The sequence below is a fragment of the Tachypleus tridentatus genome, chromosome 3 (assembly GCF_004210375.1).
Source record: "Tachypleus tridentatus isolate NWPU-2018 chromosome 3, ASM421037v1, whole genome shotgun sequence".
Lineage (NCBI taxonomy): Eukaryota > Metazoa > Arthropoda > Merostomata > Xiphosura > Limulidae > Tachypleus > Tachypleus tridentatus.
The window spans coordinates 76,698,847-76,725,305 of record NC_134827.1 but is presented as its reverse complement, the minus strand read 5'-3'; the positions used below and the strand labels follow the sequence as shown (position 1 = coordinate 76,725,305).

The following is a 26,459-nucleotide window of genomic DNA, read 5'->3' as shown; positions in this document are numbered from 1 at the left end:
CATCTTATGAAGTCCAATCTTTGTACAGGTTTTGTATAGATATCTAAAAGCCCTTTGTATTTTATCTTTGAAAAGAAAATCTCTATCGTGAATGTTCAGAAAATGAATTTCGGTGTGAGGACAAAAAGTGTATTCCATCAATTTGGCGATGTAATCATGATGATGACTGTGATGATGGGAGTGATGAGAAAGATTGTCTGAATTACCAGTGTAAGGTAGGAATTAAACAAGTTTGGTCTGGTTATATTGATGTAGTATCAACATGTTTTTTCTCGTGTTCTTTTCTTTGCTCTGTTCATGTTTTTTGACTAAGCTACTATTATTATTATATAAATTACTTTAAATTTGGTCTAATGTTTCAAAATATCAGTGTGTGAAAGCTGAAATAAATTTTATTTCATGAGTTTACTCACCAGTGTGACAAGTGTATGTGATTTGTTTCAAAAGTGGCAATAGAGAATGAAACTGAACTCTCTATGTTGCACATAATTTACACAAAGTGTATGCACTGTTTATTATATTATCTAATCTTAAAGAAATCTAGCAATATAAATTTGTTAAAAATAAACTTTTTTACACAAAGTCTATGTTTACTGGATGTGAGACACCAAATGATCCATTCTGTAATAGGTTTAGATGTTTTCCTCAAGTTCTAACTAATGCACATTTCTTATAAAAATTAGCCAACCAACCTGATGTATATTTTGACTGAATTGTAAATAAAACTAGTATAGAAATATTTGAGTTAGGCTGGCTTTTAACACAGTGCTTCAGTTCACCCCTTGGGGCACAAACCCCTTGGAGTGCAACTTTAAAAAACAAAACTGTTTTCAACAAACTACACTGAAAATATATGATTTAAACCAAATCTTCTCTGGCTTGGTATTATAGACTTCCATATTAGTTATTAATAGGTGTCATCCCCCCTTGACAGGACTTTTGTAATAAATCTCACAGTAAAAATGATCTCAAGTTTGATGTATGAGGAAAACACTTACAGTATAAATAAGATGGAAACAATTTTATGATTGGTTGTTTTATGCTTATGATCAAACCTGGAATATAAATTCTGTCTCATGCAGAATGATCCATTATTTATGATTTTAAAATTATAAATGGGTTGACTATCATATACCAATAATATCTATACAAGATGAAAACCTTTCTAAGATTATATCAACCACTACATGAACAGTAATAATTTAATTTTAAATGTTAAAATGTTTATTATGTGCCTAAATTTAGGTACAAGTAAGTGCTTGCAATACATTTTCTAAATTCGAACAGCCAAGGAAGATATTATCGACATTGGTCACATTCTATTTGTGTGATATTACCTAACATATACTCTGTATTTTAATTTTAACACAGCAGTTAGTTCAGATATATTTTTAACTTTGAACTGTAGTTTAAACTTATCATACTTAGATATTTCTATACATTATAAAAAAACTACTGTAAACATGCATTTATTTCACCTTAAAATTAATTTTTCAGATTTATAAGCAAACATTATTAAAAGTAGGGTTATTTAGCATCCATGTAGAATGGTGCATTTGATCAAAAACCAAACGAATGCTTTGATATTCTGGTAAATTTAAAAGTACTAATTTAAATCTGTTTGACCTTTTATAAAGAAATTGCTGAGATTTGTTATACACAATCGCATGTATGCATATATACATGTATATACAAAAACAGTGGATAGCTTGTTCTTCAAAACTATCTCTTTACTTTCACCCTTGACAAGAAGTAAAAACTTAAACCAGTCTTTTCTGTATGTTTTCAGGAAATTATAATTCCATATATATACTTGTAAACTACTGGCATTCCATAAACTAATCACCATGTCAGAAAAATAAAACCACTTTAACCAGAACCTTGCTTGTACTTTCTAAGTCTTAAATTTGTGTCTTCTTGTCATGGTGTCTTCAGCACAGAACAGAAAGAAATTATCAGAGATCTTTATTGTGTGAATTATTGTAAACTATAATAAGAACACCTATTCATTTCTTTTTCTTTAAGAGGAACTATGAGTTATTAAACCTAATGCTAAGAATGTGTGTTTGTGTTCAACTTTACTGTGTTTGTGTTTAACCATAGCTGATTATCTGGTAATTTTAATAACTTTCTTACAACGTTTGGGTACTTATAATTTATTTTAATTATAACTATATCTATCACATGCACAACCTCAGCTGATGTCTGTCTTGTTTTTAATACCTTACCATATTAATTGTAACCATATCTATCATATGTTAAGGTTTAGCTGATGTCTTTCTTGTTTTCCATAACTTACTTTTCAGTTGTAATTAAAATTATCATGTGCAACAAATATTTTTTGCCATCCATCCTACATGTGTTAATCTAGTGATAACAGTTCTTTTCTTCATCCTTCACTGTGTACATTATTGTAAAGTATATTAGATGACACTGTCTATACTATCTTAGCATGTATGTTGTAGAAAGATCAACATAATGAATTAGTTTTAACTTTAAGTTTGTGTATATGGTAGTAATATTGTTGCTTTAGAGTTGCCAGGAGTGGTTAGAATGACATATTGTAAACTTTAGGTTTTTGAAGGTCTTGGTAAGTGTATATCATAGTTTTTCATGAAGAGGAAATGTGAATTTTTTTAACAATATTTTGTAGTTATTTTTGTTTTTGCCAGGAAGATCAATTTAGATGTCAGAGTGGTCACTGTATGTCTTCCAAACTTGTGTGTGATGGTAACAAGGACTGTCATGATGGTTCTGATGAGCAGAATTGTCCAACACGTTATCCAGGAGGTCATTACTGTCACAGTTTCTATTTTGAATGTAACAACACTGTAAGTAATTGTGTTTTAAATATCATATGCATTTTAGATTAATAAGTAGTAACTAATCTTTATAATGGGCAATTTTTTAAAATATTACCAGATGTAAATTTTCATAAAAATTTCTACTGCTGATGAACTAGAGCTCAGTCTTGGTTTCAATTTCTTTATCACCACAGTATCTCCAATACTTATGCTTTATTCATTGTCAGAAATATAAAAGAACTTAAAACTAACATAATTGCAACAATTAACAAGAGGTAAGAACCATAGAGACTTAGAGCAATAACAAAACTAAAACCTGTACTGAACTCTAAAATATTCTGAGGGTGATCAACATCTCAGATGATATGATAACAGCAATGAAAGTGATGTTGCTAGATGCTGTAATTTCAGTAGCACAGTGAGGAAAAGTAATACTTGAGTGTTTGATTTCAGTTAACGGCAATAAAACGGATTGCACATCTCTAACGAGTTGGATTAAATACTGTTGAATCAAAGTAATCTATAATACTGTTAACACTTTTTACAATTGAAACAAAACTACATTTGAAGTTTTGTTACACCTGTAATTACAGGTATGTATACAGCCTGATTTTGTTTGCGATGGTGATGACGACTGTGGAGATGCGTCAGATGAAAAGGAAGACCTGTGTCGTAAGGGTCGTTTCTATTGTACCTCTCTTCAACAATATGATTTCGTAATATAGTGGACTGAAAAGATCCTAGAAAATTGGTTGAACAGTAACTATGATTTAGTGTATTTAAAAAACTGTAATATAACACATGGTAGCCCAAATAGAATGAAAAACTAAATTGATTATTTAAAAAACATCATGTTACTTTTTGACTCACTATGACTCACTATGTTTCTTCTTAACAATAATTAATTATAAAGTTGATTTTTCTTGAATTGAGTGTAGAAAGAGTTATGTATATGTGATCATATATAAACATAAACACATATTGAAGACATACAGATAAAAACATTTGAATACAGTTTAATACAATACAAATATCCTTGAAAGATACTTGATAGTTTCTAATAACATAGAAACTTTCTAGATATTCTTATGTTAAAAATGTATATTATTTTGTAACTGGTTACAAAAAAAGCATCTATTAAACATCTACTCTAAACATGGATAAATAACTTTCCAACTGAGTTTAATTCATGTTTTAAACCAACCTTTCTTTTGTCATTACTTTAAAAAAATTGCACAATTATATAAATTCATGGTCCAGAATATTACACTTCTAATACACCATTTCACAATTCTGCAACCTTGTGTTGACTGTTTTTATTCTTTAATCTATTGACACACTATTAAGAAAACTACCTAATGTTGAATTATTTCTTAGACTTGGTGGATGATGTAAAGAACAAAAGAAACTGTTGGAAAATGTAAATAATTTATTTAAACAATGCACCAAAACATTAGCTTGAGTAGAAAGTGAGAAGTGATTTGTATTAATGCAAAATAAATAATTGTTAAGAACTAGGTAAACAAATTTTGACTTCCAACAGGATAGTGAATAAACTGAAATTAACACAAAGCCCTGAAACAAAAACACATCATTAAATACAGCCAATCAATCAGGCAGTAAAATAATAATAGCTTGTGTTATTTCTGATTAAAAGCTGAAAACAAACTCAATATAGTACAATACATAGTACATGTTATGTTTGTTGAAGCCTTTCATGACTTGGTGGTTAGAGCATTTGACTTGAAAATGTGCAGGTCATGGATTTGAATCTCTGTCACTGAATGTGAATGTCCTTTTAGCTGTTGTAACATTATAATGTGATGGTCAGTGCTGGTTGGTAAGGTTTAGTCCAATTAATGGTAACAGGTGGTGTTGGCTAGTTTTCTTCTCCATAATGACCTCAATCCCAACTAGTTTGGGCTCAGCCAGTAATTTATTAAAGCCAAAAATTTACACATCTGAGTGACTGGACAATGTGGCAAAGGTGTAGGATGAGCATGTTTGAGGATTCAAATTTACAACTTTCAGATTGTGAGTCAAGCACCTAACCATCAGGCTATGTCTTTTCCTCTAGTTGCTAAATTAGGGACAGATAACTCTTGAGTAGCTTTGTATGAAATTCAAAGTTTGGTTAATTATGCAGCACATGAGAGAACAAAAATTATGATATGTTTATAGATTCTTAATAGAAGCAAGAATAGTATTAAATTATGTTTAGTTTTTAATATTTTAAGGTTTTTTTTATTCATTTACAGGACGCTATAAATGTGACCTTAGTATGAGATTTCAGTGTAGGAATGATCACTGTATCCCACGTTGGCAGTTGTGTAATGGTGTAGATGATTGTGGTGACAGCTCAGATGAAAATAATCACACCCTGTGTGGTATTATACACACCCCCTGTGATGAGACAGAATTTCAGTGTGCCAATCAGAAATGCATTTCTAGGACTAAAGTATGTAACCATAAAGATGACTGTGGAGACATGTCTGATGAAAATGGATGTCGTGAGTATTTGTGTGTTTTTTTTAACAAAATCTACAAATACAGAGTGTAAAATACACACAGCATAATATTCTGTATCATCTAACAGGAATTGTTCAGAAATTATGTGTTTCTTTTTCCTATAAACAAAAATCTGTATGGAAAAAAAATATATTAAATTTTTATATTATGAATTACTTGTCTGGCATACTCAGTTATAGTATGTTTTTTAGTCAAGTTCTTTCTCATTATTAAAACAATACTGAAAGTTTTAACATTATTTCAAATCAGAAAACAACCATATAGCCTATAGTTATTACAAGGTAAGTTTTATACATACAGATACCAGATTTGGCCATCTACTTCAGTTTGGGTACAAATGGCTGTGTCTATTGAATTAGCATGATACATTTTCATACACAGTGTGCTTCTTTTAAAATGTGATAGCTGTAATCTACTGCCAGAAAACAAAATGTCCTAGTTGGGCAGGGTTTAAAAATTAGTGCACATACTTTAACTAGGTAAATTATTACCTTAATAATATCTTTGATTACTTATAAAATAACAGTAATGTTAAATAAAACAGTTCAACTATGGTAAGAAAATGATGTATTTTGTTGATGTCTGTTGTATTTTTAGATAAGACCAAACTATTAGGAAGACGTTTATGTATGAAATGTTACAAGTTTACCAGAAAAGTTGGTTTTGTTTTGTTGTTTAAAATGACAACTTAGAGAAATTTTGTTTCAAACTTACATTATAAGTTGGATAACTTTTCCAAATTAACTTAATAGTCAGTGAGTTATAAGTTGAATTAAGTTCTCTGTATAGACTTAACAGTCAGTGAGTTATTTTACTTTGGTGGAATTTATAAGTTGAATGAGTTTCTTCATGATTGATATTGAATCTGGTTATAGTAAATGGTGGAATTTTCAGCTCTCTGCCTGTCTAACTAGTATTCTATATATAAGTAAAGAAATAATGAAATTGTATCAGTCTTAGTTCTATATACAATATACACACATTCACTTGTTTTTGTGACAACTGTGGCCTATTCATGAGGTGGTGACACATTAAAACCTAAAACTTTTCACTGACAATTTCAGACAGAGGAACTTGCAACACCGTCACTCACGGAGGCTGCCAGCATGGCTGTACAACTCTAAATAAAGGAGGATATATTTGTGTATGTCCTAAGGGTTATAAAGTAACCAAGGATAATCCTAAACTGTGTGAAGGTAATGTCTGTTTCAAGTATTACATCCATTGTTGTCATCTTTGTGCTACAACACTGTCTTCATATGTTTTTTCTTACAGTATGTGGTTCTATAGGTGTTGTTACAAAACACACACACACAAACACAGGAGGTTATTGAAATGAATGAGTGTACAATATTTACTGACTGATTGTTCTGCTATGTATAATGATATTTATCTCATCATTATGATTGTGTTTGAGTATAAGAAATTTTTAGAAACATCTAACAGTCAAAACATATTATTCACAGTTGCTCAATACAACTTAAATCAGAAAAATATTGAGTGGTGTTTTGTATCTGCTAGAAGTTACACGGATGTGTATCAGTTTTCTTTATGCTTTCTATTTGACATGCTGAATGTTCTCTAAGTAAGTTTGTGTCCGATATTTTACATGCATTCGAGAATTCAGAGCATACATATTTTGAATAACATGATATCATGATGAAACAGGAAATCATGGAAGGAGAAATATGGTAATGTATTTTAAAAGCATTTAATGCATGTTGTAATTCACTTATTGTATATCAGTATTCATACTTCACATTAACTGCATTGACTGTAAAGTGAATTATGTTCACAAGACTTGAAATCGAAAGGAAAAACCAAAATGCAACAAAAATAAGATGGCTACTTCTTTATGGTATATTTTTGCTTTAATTCTACTTGCTTTTATTTTTACAGATGTTTCTTGTTATTTCTTTAGAATGGTGATTATTTCATTTGTATAGGTTTTAAATCTGTACCATATATATCTTGTTTTTACATTAGGAACCTATAAATTAAATTTATAAGATATTAAATGTTACTTTGTTATCTTTATTTGTGGATTATAAATGTTGTCTTCCTTTCTTTTTCTGCCCCCTAGATATTGACGAATGTTCAATTTTTGGCCACAGTTGTTCCCAAATCTGTACAAATTTCAATGGAACTTATAGATGTTCTTGTCAGGCAAATTTTCTTGCCTTTTCTGGTGGATGTGTGGCTGAAGGTGAGATTTATTTTACTTTCAATTGGTGGGTGTGTGGCTGAAAGTGGGATTTATTTTACTTTTAATTGGTGGGTGTGTGACTGAAGGTGAGATTTATTTTATTTTTAATTGGTGGGTATGTAACTGAAGGTGGGATTTATTTTATTTTTAATTGGTGGGTATGTGGCTGAAGGTGGGATTTATTTTATTTTTAATTGGTGTGTGTGTGACCAAAGGTGAGATTTATTTTATTTTTAATTGGTGGGTGTGTGACTGAAGGTGGGATTTATTTTATTTTTAATTGATGGGTGTGTGACTTAAGATGGGATTTATTTTATTTTTAATTGGTGGGTGTGTAACTGAAGGTGAGATTTATTTTATTTTTAATTTAAATATCATATGAGTTTACTCAAAAAGGTCATGAAATATCAAATATAAATTGTTACAGATATGTGATGAAAAAGTGTAATGTGTACAAACAATAAGAATCTAGTAATGATATTTCAAAGATTGTAAATGTTGGTTGAGAAACCACTTTGAAGGATTGTTTGGGCATGTTGTTTTAAAAGTAGTAAAATTTATTAGAAGTGTATTTTTTGTATTTTTACATTTCCGTATGTGATATTTAGTAATACTGTTGTAGGTTTCATATTTATACTGTTTTACCAGACAGAGGTTTGATGCCATTCTGTGTGTGGGTGAATGACAAAAATCTTTTTTAAGCTATATAAAGCACAAGTTAGGCTGGGATTGATCAGTGAGTAAATGTTTGTTATGCTACAGTCAATCAGTTAGTAAGTACAGGTTTGTAAATAGTGGAGTTGTACCATAGATATATGAAAATGTAGCAGGTATGAAAAAAATCAGAAAGTAAATTAAGTTTTTCTGTTAGTGAATAACTAACAATGTGAAAGTGCCTTATTTATTTTATTACAAACAAGACACTTTCACTATTGTTTATAAAAGAACTAAGACACTTTCACCATCTTTTAGAGTAAAAAAAATAAAATACTTTCACTATTATTTATAGTTAAAAAGATAGGACATTTTCACCCTCATTAGACTTAGTATTATTTTTTGATGAAATAATCCAGAAGCACTTGTCCAACAACAGATGTAATTAAAACATTTTTTTTCATCAGACAAATTACACTTGTTGTGTTTTGTATTATAAAAACAACAATAGTTTCATAGCTACGTAATTTCACAGTGTGATGTTTTCTTTCCTTTCCTCTGACCGTTTGTTAAACTGCTAATGAAGATGAGGTAATTTCAATGATTAATTAGTATTGTAATCACTCCTTTCAACTCCATTGTTGGAGAGGAGTTTCAAGGTTGATAGGATATTGTGATGAAGACCACAATCTTTGTTTCAGTTCTCTCTTTGCTTTCCAAGTTGGTATTTTCTTGAATACTTTGGTAAATTTGTCAGTCAGTGTTTCTACCATTTAATTATTTGGATTCCAGGTCCTCCACCTGTTTTAATGATTGCCAGTGGTCCAGAAATCTGGATGGTGGATGTTGAAAGTAAAAGACAAACCTTCTTGATCCAAGGGGAAAGTCGGATTCATGCTATAGATTTTGATCCGGTGCACAGTAGGTCTTAAATCCTGTACTTAACTACATATATTAACATCACATTTCTATTAACACACAATAAATTAGGTTTTATAATATAAACTTGGTATTGTTGTTGTGTGAAGCCCAAACTTGTATTGTCAATTACAGGTAAAATTGTGATATTGTCTTAAACAAGGTGTTAGTCTTCAAATGCGATTGATTTCTATACCATCCACTTCTGGTGGGGCTCTATATATTAAGTTTGTGTTTTGTCTGTTACAATACCCAATGTAAAGAACCACCCAAACTAATTGGATTAAACTACCCATTTTTCCATGTCATGTTTTGTTGTTCTCCACTTGTTCATTCTAAGTTTAACTTAACCTTTATAAGTTCTCAAACTTATACTATGCATATTATCTCTTCTAGCTGCACATGCTTCCTGTGTGTGTCACATTTGGTAGCATGGTAGTTGTTTCTTTTCCTTCCATAGATATTGTGTACTGGAGTGACTCCTATAATAAAGCTATAAAAAGATCATTCATTCCTTACCCAAACAACTCTGACCCAGGAACTGGCTATCCCCAGGATCTCGAAGTGAAGGGTATTACAGAACCTGGTGCTATAGCTGTTGACTGGATTGCAGGGTAGTGTTAACATTTATTTCCATTTTTAAAGAGATTTGTTTAAAGTTCCCTAAAATATTCTTGAACATCTCTCCATTAAATATTTAAAGTTAAAGTAACTGTTTTTAACAACGTAGAAACATAACAGACTGAATCTGAAACTTAATTAGAATGAGAGATAGATAGTAAAGGTCATATTTTTATAAAATACAAAAAACGTATTTGTGGAAAAACCGTTGTTGTGAATATTCTTCTGAAACATATTTATTTCACATTAATTAATGAGGAATACACTTTATATACTTAAGTATTATCAATACTGGTGTTAGAAATTACTGTATGTACATATAATTTCTCTGTTTTCTTTCTTTCGTACTAATTTTGACATAAATCTTATATATAACAGTTGTATAATAAACTTTTCTCTTCAGTATTGTGTCACATCTAGTCTAGTTTGTGTTCCGTTATTACTAGTAAAAACATACGTGTATTTTGATATTAACATTCATTTCTCTCTGTTGTTGTCTCAACACTACTAAATATATACTGATGGGAAATTATACCTGTGTGGTATATCGAGATAAAACTCTTATTCACCTTTGGGAAACCAGGATTATCTTATATTTTGCCAACTTTCCTGTATTAGTGGTAATATTTATTTGAGGCTGGTTAAAAATCTTCATTGCTTAGTTAGATCTGTAATGTCAGGCTCACCAACATGACTGGTCATTCACATTAAGGGAGGTTATAACCTGTATCACGTGACTTACCCTTGGAGGACACAGCCGTGTACTTTGATAGCAAGATGGAAGTGTATAGGTATATCCATACCTACCATGGGCAGACCAGGTGTATCTTTAAGGGAGAACATAGATAGTTTTAATGAAAACAACTTAGACCTTCTCTACGGATTTACGACGCTAAAGTCAAGGGTTCGATTCCCCTCAGTGGAATCAGCAGATTGTCCAATGTGGCTTTGCTATGAGAAAACACACACACACTTAAACATTCATCACCATGTGTTATGTTGAAAGTAGAGTAAATGCTACTTTAAAATATGAAGATACAGTTGTTACACCTTTTTCTTTAATGGGCTATTTCAGTAATCTTTATTGGATGGATACTGGACCTCAAGGGAAGATCTTTACTAGTTTATTAGATGGTCGGTATAAACGGTCCATCATATCCACAAAACTACAGCATCCAGAATCGTTATCCCTGGATCCTGAGATTGGGTATGGATGGTTTGTTTGCTTATTTCCTTACTAAATAGTAAAAGAGTGAACATTTACTCTTATGGTTAATGATTTTAACCTGTTACTTATTATTAACATTCACTATAAGTTCAACTCTCTTCACCTTAAGTGCTTCTGATAAAATTTAGGAAAGTATTGAATTTCATTTGAAGTCACTTGGTTTTAGTTCATTTATATAAGTTAAATGATTTTTACTTTTTTAAAATAAATTTAAAAGAATTCTGTGAATCAGCACAAAATTAATAAAAAAATTACTGACAAAATCAAACTGGTGACGATGATATCATTTCATGTATTGTTTCTCATACACTACTTTTGTAAGAGTACAGAGTTTAATCTGTATTTTTTCTGTGACAGTAATGGAGTTGGTTATTTTGTGTGTTAGAATAACAGAAGTGACATTCTCTCTCTCTGTCTTTTTTTTCGTTCCAGCATGATTTTTATGAGTAAATGTTGAAAGCTTTTGTTGGACACAGATTTTTATTGAAATTTGATTTGAACTGTTACAAGTCTTTAAGTTTACTTCTCTTTTTTTTATAAGCTCTTTTGATTTATTCCAACACATTTTAGCAAACTCTTCTGGATTGACGCTGGATCCTCACCTAAGATTGAGTTGGCATGGATGGACGGCACCAATAGGAAAGTGCTTGTGAACAACAGGCTAGGATACCCTAAGGGGATAACAGTGGACTATGCAGGGGGACATCGTATATACTGGTGTGACTCAAAACTGAACTCAATTGAATCTGTTAAAACAGATGGAAGTGACAGGGTGACTGTGGTCAGTGGAGGTATAAACACATCACATATTTATAAAACTTTATTGATTATTAGACTGTATCAAGGTTCTTCATCCTTTGAGTTTCTGTAACTAAGATGCAGAGAGGAAAATTCATCTACATATACTGATCTTGAATCATTGTTGTCTTTTTAATTTTACTGTATGTTTAATGAAAATTTGAATTTATAATTTAATAATTGTTGTACTAATAGTTAACTGACTATAGAAACAACACTCTAGTCGTTCTCTTCTTGTAAGTCTGTGTTGTTGATTATGGGTAGTATACTGACTGTGATAACACAATGTTAGTTGACACAGTCATTTGTATAGGAGAAAAACCAGTGAGGTACAACTTAAACTTTTGTAACCAACGAAGCTGCATTAAGAAACATGACAACCATGAGATTGAACAGAATTACTGTCATTTGCCGTTCCAATATATTTACATGTTCCCATGGGAACAACTTTTGATTTTCAGATATGCTGAAACAGGGGTCTTGGTGACCCTAAACATTGTTATATTATATTACTATAAATATTTCTAATATTTTGTAGAAGGCTCATGGTGACAGTGACTTGAGTACAAATGTAAGTGATAGTAGAGTGAAGAACAAGTTATTCAAGAGACCTTTCAGTACCAATAGCAGATTATACATTTAGTGCTAACATCTGATGAGTTACAATGATCTTAGTATTAAAATATACACCTACAGTGAGAAACAGTTTAACTCGTAGATATCTCTGTTATGATTGGATAAACATTTCCCTTTTAAGTTACACTTTCAAATTACATCTCTTTCAGAACTTTTTCACCCAATCAGTTTAGATCTTTTTGAGGACCACTTGTATTGGGTTACCCGAGACACTGGAAAGATTTATAAACAAGATAAGTTTGGCAGAGGTATTAAAGTCAAGATCTCTCAAGGACTTGAAAACCCAACTGGTATAAAAATTTACCAACCATTCAAATACAATACCTCAGGTAAATGTAGAAGTATTTCTTAAATACATCATTTTTACACAGTTTTATTATCCTTCTTTCTTTACTAAGCAAAAATGTATACAAATAAAAAGTACAGTGGATTTTAAAGGTTTTTTTGTTTTTATCTTTTACTACCTCTCCCTGAGGTAATATTTTTAACTGTTTGGGTGTTTGTTAGCAAGATTTCTCAAAAACAGCTGAACAGATTATGGATGGAAGTTGGGTATATCTGTTAACCTCAAGCTGACCTAAGGTCAAAACGTTGTTCTCTATCTTATTTTAATACCCATACTGGCTGTCTTGAGATACAATTTTACTTCAAGTGGGTTTCTCACTGTCATGAAAGCTGGTATACAGATGGATTCAACTTAAAAGCAATTAAATTTTAAAGGGTCAAAGTTAGAAAAACTTCCTGTTTGTAAACAGGGGCACAGATTTTTTATGCTAATTTAACTATAACTCAGTCAAAAGTGATTGTATTTTGATAAACAAGTGTAGAATATTATTTTTCCTTGTTTACCCTGCCAAAAATAGTCTTGTTCATTGATAACAATGTACGTATAGACAGTTTTGCTTGACCTGCTCCACTAAGTGTCTCTTTAGTTAACTATGTGTTTAATGTGAAGAAGCACTAATATAAATGTACAAACTCCAGTTTTCTCACCACATAACTACTGAAAAACGTGTATTTTACAGGCATTAGTTGTCATGTAGTGAAGTGTAAATAAAATTTTTTTTTAGCTGTTTGTAACAAAATTTGAAGGGTTGGTGTATTAAAAAATGTTTTGTTGTAGTTATTGTCTCAAGTTGTATCAAGAGACTACTCACTGTTTGACAAAGAAAACAATTCAAGAAGTGGAATTCTTGTTGAAACATTTCTTCTTGTTCTGTTTTTTTTCAGCTCATTGGTAAGCTTAAAAATTTATAATGCTAAAATTCAGGGCTTAGTTACTGTGGTGGGCACAGTGCAGATAGCCCATTTTGTACTTTTTTTTTTTCTTAGCAACACGCATACAGAGGTATGAATACTGGCTTGAGATTTAGGTTGTGTCAACTTTGTGTTTGATCTGTTGTATAGATAAAGTTTAATGTTTTTAAATGTTGACATTGTTTTTCACACTTATTGACTTGTGTTAATATGAAGAGAGATTATTGTTGATAACCCATTGACTGTACCTTCTCTAAATATTATTGTTACCAGTTGTACGTGATACACAGCACACTTGCATTCAACTGCTGGAGGCAAATTGTACCTATACAGTAAATCAGCAGTCAATGGGTTAAGGTATGCATTTTGTATTCTAATTACAAGGCAAACATTTCAGTGTCAAACCGTTGCAAGAACATTAGTTGCAGTCACTTGTGTCTGTTAATTCCAAGAGGGTATCGCTGTTCCTGTCCAGATGGTTCAGATCTGCAGAAATCCAGTCAGATGACCTGTAATGCAGGTATAACTTATATATATCTCTTTGGTTGTCATCATTTGAGAGATATTTTGTTTTTGTTTAGGTAGTCTTGGTCACCGTGTCACAGGTAACCACTCTAGTATTCTTGAATATTTTTAATAAACTGGATAATTAAATATGTGATAATTTGACAGCTAACAGCTTCTCTTTTAATGGAGTTCACCCATGTGTAACAAATTTTTACAGCCCTGCTAAGAATATTAGTATTAGTTCCAGGGATGAAACGTTCGGTACAGAAACAAGGTTCCTCAAGTGTAAAACAGTATTATTTTTGGTCTGTATTGTAATGCAGTTATTTTCTTTAAGGGGCAATTCTTAAAAAATATCTTTCTAAACAAAATAGTACAGTGTAATAAAGTAATACATACAAATAAAATATCATTTCAGTAGCTGTTAATGCATATAATGTGTATGTTGAAGTATCCTTATAAATAACTCTAAACATATGTTCTAAATGAGTTGTCTATGGTTAAACCTTGCATTTTTAAATAATTTAATTGCTAAAGGGTACTTATACATAACATGTTAACATAGTTTTAGTCTATATAAAACTAAGACTGCATTCCTGTTTAAAGCCATGGAAGTTCCAAAACCTGAGCCACTACACTGTCCGTGCAAGAATGGTGGAGTTTGCCACAAAGATTTCAACAATGTTGTTTGTCTGTGTCCTGTTAATTTCAATGGTATTCATTGTGAGAAGTACTTTGGAGAAGATGAGGTAACAGCCCCATCATCTATAGCAGGTAAAAATGTAGCTGAGGAAGAGTTAATTTAGTATGTTTACTAATCACGTACAAAAGTGGTATGTTGAAATGACTGTTGGAGTGAGTTGTAAGAACGAAATTATCTTAGTCACAAACTCCTGACATGTAATTATGAGTTAAAGATGTTTTTATAAACTGCATAAAAAAAAGGTTGGTTTCCAGATATTTCATTCATAATAAATGTCTGTCGATACAAAAGTAATGTGTACTCATGAAATACACATGATTTGTTAATGGTGAACTTAGAAAACAGTTGTACCTAGATAATTATAACTAGTTTACACCATTAAGTTTGGAACTGGTGAATTGTATTGATAATATGTTGTATATTTTTATAAAACGTGACCAGTACCACCCACAGGTCAGAGTTGAGTAACATGGTACAGACAAGTCAAGTTTAAATTGTTTTTTTAATGAGAAACTAGAACATAATTTTTTTGTGATTTTTAACTGCATTTGTTTCCTGCAGGTATAACTTCTATTGTTATTCCAGTTATTGTCACTCCATTTGTGTTACTGTTAGCTGTTGGAATGTTTTCCATCATTGGTGCAAAACTTCTGTAAGTAACTCTTCTCTATTTTAATACTTATAATGTTACCAAAGAATGTATAAAGTAACTATACTAACACTGAATGAACTGTATAGTCTGTAAATCCTGGCTCTTATCATATCAGTAAAACCTACTGAACATTCTTTAGTTGTTTGTCTTTATTAACCTTTGACACTTCTATATTTCTAAGACAGAAAACAACATTGAAAAGGGTTAATGCAAGTTCATTGGAGTGTGTTTTGATAAAGAAACAGTTTTTATGGCTGAATTTACAGAAAAAAGAACAATTCGAGAGATCATCGTGTATCATTTCGAAGTGGTACAAACATAGAGATTTCTCCAACTTTCATAAGGAATGGAATCTGGGGTACAAATAATGGGGTGAGTAATTAGAAATCCACAGGAAGATAACAATATGTAACAAATTTTGTTTCTGGTTAGTATGTGTTATTTCTTAATTGCTTATATTGTAAAATTACACAAAACGGCCATTAATTCCTTCAAACTTTGCTTTTGTGACCTGGAGAATGAAATTTAGAAATTAACCTATTTCTAATAAAACAATATATGAATCAAGATTTACATGTATTTATAATAAAGTTATACAAAAATGAACAAAAATGTTTAGAAGTGAGTAGCTTTGAGATTTGCAACTGTACTATAAATCACTTTCATGTGTCAGTCCCCCAAATATAGTCTCCCATCATGTCTTCGTTATACGCTCCCAGGTCACAAAAGCAAAGTTTGAAGAGAAAAATAGGTCTTTTCCCTTTACTTTAGGCATAAGTAATTGGTAAATAACACTTTCTGCCCAGGAAGAAGAAAAAGTAAAAAATTTATTACATAGTGTTATTTGTTGCTAAGTTAAGTAGTTATTTTATTCCAGTAAACTAAATCAATGTTTATTAAGGATTTGTATGGTAATAAGTTACAAAATATTTATTCTGTACATTCTTGTCAGTTGTTTACACTAATTTGGAGGTGCACAAATTGCATTCCAGATAGATTTATTCACAATCAATACACAGCTGTCATTTGGTGAAATTATTCTCAAAACATTTTTAAAAAGATATGGTCCCTGAGCTTTCATTTCTTGAAAGCTTGCCTAAAATTTAAAAAAAATTCGTAAAATATGACGGCAAAAGACAATCATTTTACTTTTTGAAACTTGATTGGAGTAGCATCTGTTTTTAATTTTTCAAGAGTTGTTGGATAGCGGAAAAGTTGAGTTTGCTTCTTCCAGTTAACATCTCATAGTCATTATATATTCACAGTCTTTTTCTCTATGTATTTTAAGATTTTTGGCTCACTGCAGGTTTTTTGTGCCACCACTGCATGCTATTGACTCATGGTGCTTTGTACAGACTTACAAAACAGTTACTACATTGAAAGTTCTAGACATGGTTGAAACTCTACTTTAATATTGTATAGGGGGACTTAAATGTAGTACGATATCACTAGGGGGTGGGGATGTGTTCCATAAACAGAATGTGCACTTGTTTAAGTATGGTTCTTGGAGCTACAAAAGTTCTTAAGTTCAAAATCTAATTTTACTATACTTTCATTGAAGGTAAGAGTATTTAGTTATGGATATGTAAAATTTCTCATAGCTGTGTATTTATTGTGATAATTTACACTGTATGTTTTCTTTTTTAGGAACCAGTGGCTGGTGAGTGTAACCTTCATGATATTACCAAAACTACAGATTTCAGTAACCCTGTATATGATTCTGTGATTTTGGAGGCTGGGAAGTTAAGTGAGCTGTTTGATGTGCCATCAGATGTGGTTTGTAAACAACTAACAGCAGAAATCAACTTTACACCCAGCACAGAATGCCCAGCATTGCCACAAGATAATGGTGTAGAGGAGTTATCCTCGGGGGCACACACGGGACAGCCTACACTTGATCCTACATACATTAATACAGACAAAGGCACGCAGCGATTGGTAGACGAAGACAAGTCTGAATATTTATCTTATTAATATTACAAAATATCCTTTCCAGAATCCCCATATCTAACCTTGTGGGATGAGCTAGATCCCTGGACATAACTTTCTGAGGGATGGGATGTCATCATAAAATCTGTGTAGACAGTGGAAATTACGATATAACCTTTGATATAACAACACCTTGAATAAACTTTCAGCAATTCCCTAAACCCTCATCATAATGTGGATGTGGGAGTAATGAAAATCAGCAATTCCCTAAACCCTCGTCATAATGTGGATGTGGGAGTAATGATAAACTTTCAGCAATTCCCTAAACCCTCGTCATAATGTGGATGTGGGAGTAATGAAAGTTTTTTTAAATACAAAATCCACTGTCTTATTACTAATATTTAAATTAATGTCAATATGGAAATAGCTTGTATTAATGATTACTAAAAATCTAGAAATTACTAACATTTTTTAAAAACTACACCACTTACAGTAATTAAAGTTTCTTTGGAAGTTCTCCACAGGTCCATCTAAAAATCCCCATTTCTTTTTAACATTTTCACTCCTAGTGGCTTTCATAACATTGTAGTGTCACATCTCATCAACCAGAAAGGTTCTAGCATGAAAGCTGTGTCCATAGATTTACACACAGACTCAACATGTGGTACAGTTGTCTTGTACACCCTGAATATTATACAGTGTTACAAAGTATTCCATTCAGTATCTAATCAATAACAACATAGCTTATTCTGTATACTTTAGTTAATGTAGTATGTAACTAATCAGATAAACTTATATATATATTCAGATATTAGTTTGAATTATGATATTATTACACTTCTTACTGTTTGTGTTGACAGGGAAAAGACTGATGTTTTGGTTTAGAATGATGAATTTATGAGGTATTCCATAATTCAGATTACACCCTTTTGTAGTATGTTTATTTTATACAAGTAATATTTAGCCTTTGTTTCAACTATATATTTATAAATTAACTAGAGCTGAGCTTTGCAATAGTATGTTTAAATTTACTAAACCACATTCTAGAATAGCTGTGTATATTTACAATTTAAATAGGCCAAGCTTTGTGATAAACATTGTCCTACTGGTACTTATTAAATGTACGAAAAAACATTCTAGAATAAGAGCTGGGGATTAGACCTTTCCACTGACAGACCACATGCATTATTTTTTCTACCCCAGCATTTTTTGTTTTTATTTAAGCATAGAAATCTATAGCAACTTCAAAAGCTAATCTTCTTACTTACAGTTTAAACAAACTCACCATATGAGGTGAAAGAAAACAGGATTACGAGAGATTCCAAGAAATGCAGTGAAGTCGAGAAGTTCATTGCTGTCTTGGGTCTTCCAGTTGGTGATTGTGTTGTTCCTTGTGTTGGAATAATTTTTGTATCTTGTACAAGGTACTGTTGCAGTGTTTACAATGCAATATTTCAGATGTTAGTAATTGAACATTGTTTGTCAAACTAACCTATTTTGACATGATTCAGTTTTGTGCTAGTTTCACAAATCTTATGTCATGCAACAAACCATGAGGGTAAAAAAAAACAAAAAAAATGTTTAAGCTAATGACCTAATGACATGTTAAGGCACGAATTCAAGGTTCATTAAAGTTCCTCACCTTATTATTCAATCTGATTTCCTTTTAAATTCACTTCTCCAGCACAGTGTGGTTAAATATAAATTAGAATATTCTGAAGTCACTGAACCTGAAATTGTTGGATAATTTTATCAGTAGCAACACTACCACACTGATGATACAGTAGATCTTTCTTTACAGATTTAAGTTTTCCAGTGTTCTCAGGACCCATCTATGTTAGTTTATATATTAATATAAACATCTTTTGATTATAATTTGTTTTTACTTCTGAAAGAGAAATGTATAGATGTGATTTGTTTTCCACCCATTGCTTTCATTGTTAAGTAATGAGTTTTAGCAGCTGCACGTGGTTGTATCCTGTTACAAACAAAATAGTGCATCATAGAGGGCTACACAATTGTACTGTTTAGAGACAAGTTGGCTAGATGGCTTCCCTCAAGTCTATCCATTCGACATTTCAGACAAGTTCAGATGGGCTGTGAGGAGCTTTATTTGAATAGTTGATAATGGTTAGCAGTTGTGGGAGATGTATTATAAAGTGGAAGTATGTTTCATCCTGTAATTTCATATCTATATCAGTGGGTTTATACTATAAACTGAAATAACTGGACCCAGTGAAATCTTATGACGTGGGTTAAATTAACAACCCACACCATATAATATGTCAGTTATTCAACTTTTCTCGTTTTACAATTGTTGTTTCCCAACTCTGGTGCTAGTGGTGAAGTAGTTCGTGTCAGAAAACCTTACACATATATACAGATGTGACAAAAACCAGTAGTGGATGTGATATATAAATATTTTTTCTTTGTGTAAGGACAGATTAGGCTTCATGCAGTCTTTGAACCTTGTCTATGTAAGACATTAATACAAAGATAATAAAAGATATATGTATGAAAAATATTTCATGGTTTGGTTATAAATTTTCTACTGACATCCTTTGGATTGGGAGGAGGGAGACATACAGAATCTTATATATGTAAAAACGGCTGGTTTGGGTTGAAAAATTTTTTTATGCAGAGGAGCGAACAATGTTTCAACTTTCTTCAGTCATCGTCAGTTGTTCGCTCCTCTGCATAAAAAATTTTCTCAACCCACAACAGCCATTTTTACATATATATTTTTCTCTACAATTGGGTTTTCTCGTCATCACTAAAACAGAATCTTACATTTTTAAATGTTTGTTGGTGTTTGTGTATCATTTTAACAATTGTCAACTTGAATATATTGTTTACCAACAAACTTTACCAAGATGTAAATATGTTCTATCTTCAGCTTACATTTCAACTATGTGGTGACCCAATCACTCGGAACCAAAGTCAATTCAAGCTCATGCTCATATAAATTTTTTACAACCAGTTTGAACTATAATTCTGTGATGTTACTTGTTCTTTTCAGGTTTTTATGCCACCTTATGATGTTTAAAATATTGGAAAGAGTTTATGATGAATGTTTTTAAACAACAAAAATTTACATTCCTTTATCTGTAACTTTCAGAAATTACTGATCACCAAGAGAATACAAAGACTTATAAACTAAAGATTACACTTCAACTGGAAAGCTATGATGAAGGAATAACTTTTTGAAAGATGGTTAGGCCTAGCAGGACCTACATTCAAGTAACTTGTCCATTGTGTTGAAGTCTGCAGCCAATTTCTCATGGATACTAACTATTCTAGTGTCTGTAATGTGGATTATCGTTCCTGATGGGTACTCCATCCTTCCTTCCATCAGTATCATTCACTATTACATCACTTCTGTGAATCCTTTCTTCTTGCTCATTCTTACCATTTTGAACTGAGATAAATAAACGTACTTCTTGATGCAAGCCTATATATTAGAGGAATGGCATCCATTAATTGGTTGAAAGAAACAATTCATCAAAATGACATTTTAAGTCGAATATTTTATTTTCTGCAGTTGTTTCCCTGATCTCGTTCAACAACCTGTGAAAACTATTAGAAGCCTTGTCGAATTACACAGCAAACTGACTAAGACCAGAAGCAACATAACATCCAAAGACAAACCACCCTTTTGGAAAAATAAAGCTGTCTTAGCTGAAGAGGTACACTATTTGTGTTCCCTAGTTTTACCATTCTCACTATGAAATATTAAACAAGTTTGCATCAACACTGCCAGTTTCATTAATCAGATATCCTCTCTAGCTTTTATTTTTCAAGAGAAAAGTTCATAGATCATAATCTATCCTCATATGATAACATTTCCATTACAGTTTCATCCTATTAGCTTTTCTCACAATCCTTTAACAATTCGATGTCCTCTAAGAGTCAAGGACCCCAAAAACATAACTTAATATTCCAACTGTGGCATAACCAATGATCTATATAATGATATAACTTATTTAGACTTTATACTCTATATTTTTGTAGATGGAACCTAAAAATCCTTTTGCCCTGTTGCTAGTAACAGCAGATTGTTTGACTGGCTTAAGAGATTAAACAACCAGAGCATTATGACCCTTTAATTTCATAACACTGTTAAGGTTATTCCCAAAGTTATATTCGTGTTTCAACTTACAATATCCCACGTGCATTGTCTTACCTTTACTATAATTCAAATTCAGCTGCCACTTATTTACCCAACTCAACAAACAATCCGAATCTTCCTTGTGCACACACGCAAAACTATAATGTTGCCAGCAAATTTAAATAACCTTAAGACCACGTGCTTTGACAAATTTTTCACAGGTTTCTACTCTACCCGGACTCAATTCGAGACCACATTTAAGCATTTTAAAAGCAAAAAGAGTCCATTGGATCTGCATAAATTTTACGATACATAATCAAACAGGGTTGTTGTGATTTCAGTTTCTTAGTCAAGTTTTGTCTTGGAAATCACTAGTGATGTCTAAGCATGGTTAGAAGCTGGTGAAGTGTTGGTTTCTGATGGTTTACCAGTTTTATTTTTATCATATTTATGACATCAAGAGATATGTCTAGCTTCATTGTTTTTGGGCCGAATTGTCTTAACTAAGACAGATTTGAAAAGAAGATAGAATTGTCTTCCAGTAACTAGCTGACTAGGGAAATTATCTATTTCAGTAATCATTTAGGGTCTATATATGTCTGAAGTTGACGCTTCGAGCTGCTAATTCAGGTCTTCATGAAATAACTAAATCAAACACCATTTCAAAGAATTATCGCCATAACTTTCAAATTATACAGTTATTTCTGCTTTCTGTCTTATTCTATATGTTTTATTTTTTATACAAGTATTTTACGCATTCTGAAATACCACCAGGTAGAGCTACTGGTTGATTTTAAGATTTACGATAGATTTTAATATTAATGCAAGTGTCTAGACTTCTCTATTTGCACTTTGTTGTTTTCATAAATAACTTAAGTGTTGAACGTAAAAAACTGTTTTTTAATTCGTATCGTTTGCAGTTTTTGAGACATAATTACCGTTATTGTATGCATTATTTTTCACAATACTACTTAAACTGTTTAAATATATGAAACTGAACGAAATTATGCGAAACGTTTTTATATCATCCACGCAATTACTAAAGAAATTTCTTAAGAAACGTAAGCTGCGTGACATTAAAGTTTGAATAACATTTCGTTAAAAGTGATGTCGCTACTGGGGCGAATTCCTGCACGTTTCAAACTGGTATAGAAATAACGAAGCTGTTACAAGTGTTTGTTTGTTTGGAATTAAGCGCAAAGTTACACAATGTGTTATATGTGCTCAATTGAGAGTGTTCAGTGTGTGTGACACGGATTTATGAGTTGAAACAAAGAAACTAACAAAAACGAAGAATAAAACCCGTAATTAAGTAAAAAGTTGGTTATATAATTCTATGAAACAAACCGAAGTTACAATACTGCGAAGTAAAGTAATAAAGTTATAATGGAGGAAAACTTAGCTGATAATGCAAAAACTTCCGAATGTATATTTACAAAGTGATAGGTATATGATTTTAAATGAGCTGCGCATGCGTATTTTACATCAAAATACGCTGAGAAAAACAATAGAAATTGCAATAAGTTTAAAGTTCATTAAAAAAAACAACTACACACGGATTAAGTGTCGTTCGTGTGAAATACTTTAAATATATAAAGACACTAAAGTCAAAATGAAGTCCGTCGTCACGTGATGACAAGGATATTGTATCATCCTACATATATATATATATATTCGTTACATTAAAAAGCTTAAACGAGAAAAAATATATATAAAGTGATTTTGATAATCTAACTGATTATCCCAAAACTTGTAAAGTACGGTTGGCCAATGAAATATTATCAACAATGAACTCTAGCCCTCTACATTATGTGAACTGGCAAACAATTTTTGAAAGTGAAATTAATTAAATACCTTAACATAAGACAGAAAAATAATACAAATTTTAAAATCTCCAAAGGCCTGGCATGGCCAAGCGCGTAAGGCGTGCGACTCGTAATCCCAGGGTCGCGGGTTCGCGCCCGCGTCGCGCTAAACATGCTCGCCCTCCCAGCCGTGGGGGCGTATAATGTTTTGGTCAATCCCACTATTCGTTGGTAAAAGAGTAGCCCAAGAGTTGGCGGTGGGTGGTGATGACTAGCTGCCTTCCCTCTAGTCTTACACTGCTAAATTAGGGACGGCTAGCACAGATAGCCCTCGAGTAGCTTTGTGCGAAATTCCAAAACAAACAAACAAAACCTCCAAAAACATAAAATATCCAGTACACTTAGAATATTCTAAACAATTCAAAATATAGTACAGTCTGATCCTTGTATTCAGAAGTTAAACATACAGGAAATAATATTTTTTATATATCTAAAATACTTAAGGTAATAATCAACAATAAATTATAAACATTACCATATTTCAAATACATCTTGGCTGATATTCTGTTCTTAAACGCAAAGAAAAGGGGGGAGGATTGTATTCTTCAGAATTACTGGGCGAAAACTATATGTATAAAGTAGTTTTAAAAAGACAGAAGGGCAGAGCGAAAATTATATATCGCACAAGTACACTAAACATTGTCAAAATAGTTGGATCAGGGAACGTTTTATTCATATCCCATCTCTCTCCGATTGCTGACCCAGCATGGCAAAGCGTGTTAAGGTGTGCGACTCGTAATCTGAGGGTCGCGGGTTCGCATCCTCGTCACGCCAAACATGCTTCGCCCTCCCAGCCTTGGGGGCGTTATAATGTGACGGTCAATCCTACTATTCGTTGGTAAAAGAGTAGCCCAAGAGTTGGCGGTGGGTGGTGATGACTAGCTGCCTTCCCTTTAGTCTTACACTGCTAAATTAGGGACGGCTAGCGCAGATAGCCCTCGAGTAGCTTTGTGCGAAATTCAAAAACAAACTCAGATTGTTTCGTTAACACTAACTCGTTTAACTTTAACGAATCCAAGCGATCGAAGTGCAGCGGCATACATGTGAACTAGTACGGCTGATTGTGGAGTAACTTTCTTTGTATGATGGTAGAGTACGAAACAAGCCATGTCTCAAAACCGATAGCGTCACATAAAAATCAGAAATACATGGTGATGCCATCTACGAAAGATTTACAATAATTATAGCAAGTTCACGACCATAAAGAAACGAATAAAAATGTGTTATTTTAAATACTATTTTTATCCTATTATAAATCTAGGTTTTTATTTTCTCTTTCTTATAAAAGATAAAATATTGTACTTTCTAATACATTATACAATGAAACCGATGTCAGCAATACACACGTTATGTCCAACAGTGTCAGTACAGGGCATTATAGCGTGTATTTTCTTGTCCAGCAGTAACTTAGCTAGATCAGAAAAGGTGTCGCTCTTAGTAGGGTTCAGCGACTTCTTGGTTTGTGTCTCAACACTGCATTCTTTGTTTGTTTGTGAAAAAAGCTAGATAGGTTTATAATAATCTTGATATTTTAACTAATATTTTAAACTAACGTTTGACAAATCGATATTTACAAAACATTTAAAACGTTGAACCCTGAAATTACACGAAATAGAAAAGCCTCCAAGACTGTTTTTGATCAAATATTGAATAAACAATTCCACTTCATCTTAATAAAAAAATATATACCAGTTATAACAACTGATACTTTGAACGCTCTAAATATCACTTGGCAACATGTTTAAAGGACTTTATGAAACAACTTTTAACAAGTGTCAAATTAGCCCAGTAGCTTGCTAGGCCTATCTCTGAATACCACATTGTTAAAGACGTATTATTACTGGACCAAGGTGGGTTACATTTGTGATTTATTTCTTTTATGTTTCTACAGAAAACAAGAATTATCCATACCTAACAAAAATCACACAAAGGCCATTTCCAAACAACCTGTTTTCAACTCTATTCTTTTTTTACTTCTTAGTAGATAGGTCTAAATATTAACGCGTACCTGTTGTGTTTGAGGTTAAAAAAGAAGGCTTATCTTCGTTTTATTAGCACCAAAAGGCATCAGCAGAAATTATTCAAATAACACACAGAAATATGCTTTTATCGACTTGTTTCTGTCGCGATTAGTTTGGAATCTAAAGGATCGAATAGAGGATGCTTTATTATAAAAATATAAAAGGACAAACGCTAATAATGGCCCGTCAACTTAGAAAAAAGTATGAAAATTGTTAGTGAATGAAAATCTTTGTTTTTTTACCTTCAGGGACGTTTCGTCTGGAACATTTAGGGTTGTTGAACAAACTTATAGTTCATAAACACATCGAACATAGATTTGTGTGAAAGTTGTGTTGTAGATTGTTCTGAAACTTTCTCTAACTTTAAATGTTTCTTATTTTTATTTTAACATTATTAAATTAATACGTTCATATTTAACTCTTTCTTAAATAAAAAAGTTAAAGCGATGCAACGTTACGAATATAGAAAATATAAAATACGGATTTACAACGAGAAAATCAGGGGTTCGATTCTCCTCGGTGGACACAGCAGATAGCCCGATATGGTTTTGTTATAAGAATAATACACACTTTTCTAAACGCGGTACCTTTAATTAGAGCAAAAATTATATCTCAACACAAGAACGAACGTTTCTTATCATACGAAGCTTTGTTTTTGTTAGTTTATTTTTAATTTTTCGCAATGCTACACGAGGGCTATCTGCCCTAGTCGTCCCTAAGAAAACAACAAACACGAACTAGTTTACTAAACAAATCGAGTACCTACATGCAATGGCAGTGTTGACACAATTTTTAATTTTTAACATCAATCACAGTGGGAAAACAACTAATTGTCTTTTCTTTTTTTCTTATCACTACTAAGTTAGTGTATTATCGCGTTATCACTGGGATTGTGTCCTCCAGTGAGCCAACACTAAACTTTCAGACATACAAAGTTAATATACGGGGTTCATCCCCAAGGCAAACAGAGTAAACAATCTAATGTGTAGCTTTGTACTAATAAAGAAAAATCCAAATTAAATT

General features: G+C 32.0%; 1 protein-coding gene across 1 annotated transcript in view; it reads left to right on the top strand.

The window, feature by feature from the left end:
• LOC143247245 (low-density lipoprotein receptor-related protein 2-like) overlaps positions 1 to 19,966 on the top strand; it is a 116,441-nt gene extending 96,475 nt beyond the window's left edge. The window contains 16 exon segments of the mRNA XM_076494962.1: positions 76 to 215; positions 2,673 to 2,831; positions 3,398 to 3,476; positions 5,063 to 5,314; positions 6,398 to 6,529; positions 7,417 to 7,539; positions 8,986 to 9,114; positions 9,572 to 9,725; positions 10,808 to 10,939; positions 11,531 to 11,751; positions 12,544 to 12,723; positions 14,049 to 14,171; positions 14,765 to 14,932; positions 15,423 to 15,513; positions 15,780 to 15,885; positions 17,161 to 19,966. Of these exon segments, the coding sequence (XP_076351077.1) occupies positions 76 to 215; positions 2,673 to 2,831; positions 3,398 to 3,476; positions 5,063 to 5,314; positions 6,398 to 6,529; positions 7,417 to 7,539; positions 8,986 to 9,114; positions 9,572 to 9,725; positions 10,808 to 10,939; positions 11,531 to 11,751; positions 12,544 to 12,723; positions 14,049 to 14,171; positions 14,765 to 14,932; positions 15,423 to 15,513; positions 15,780 to 15,885; positions 17,161 to 17,487 (2,516 nt within the window). The 3' untranslated portion in view covers positions 17,488 to 19,966.
• The last annotated feature ends 6,493 nt before the right edge of the window (positions 19,967 to 26,459 follow it).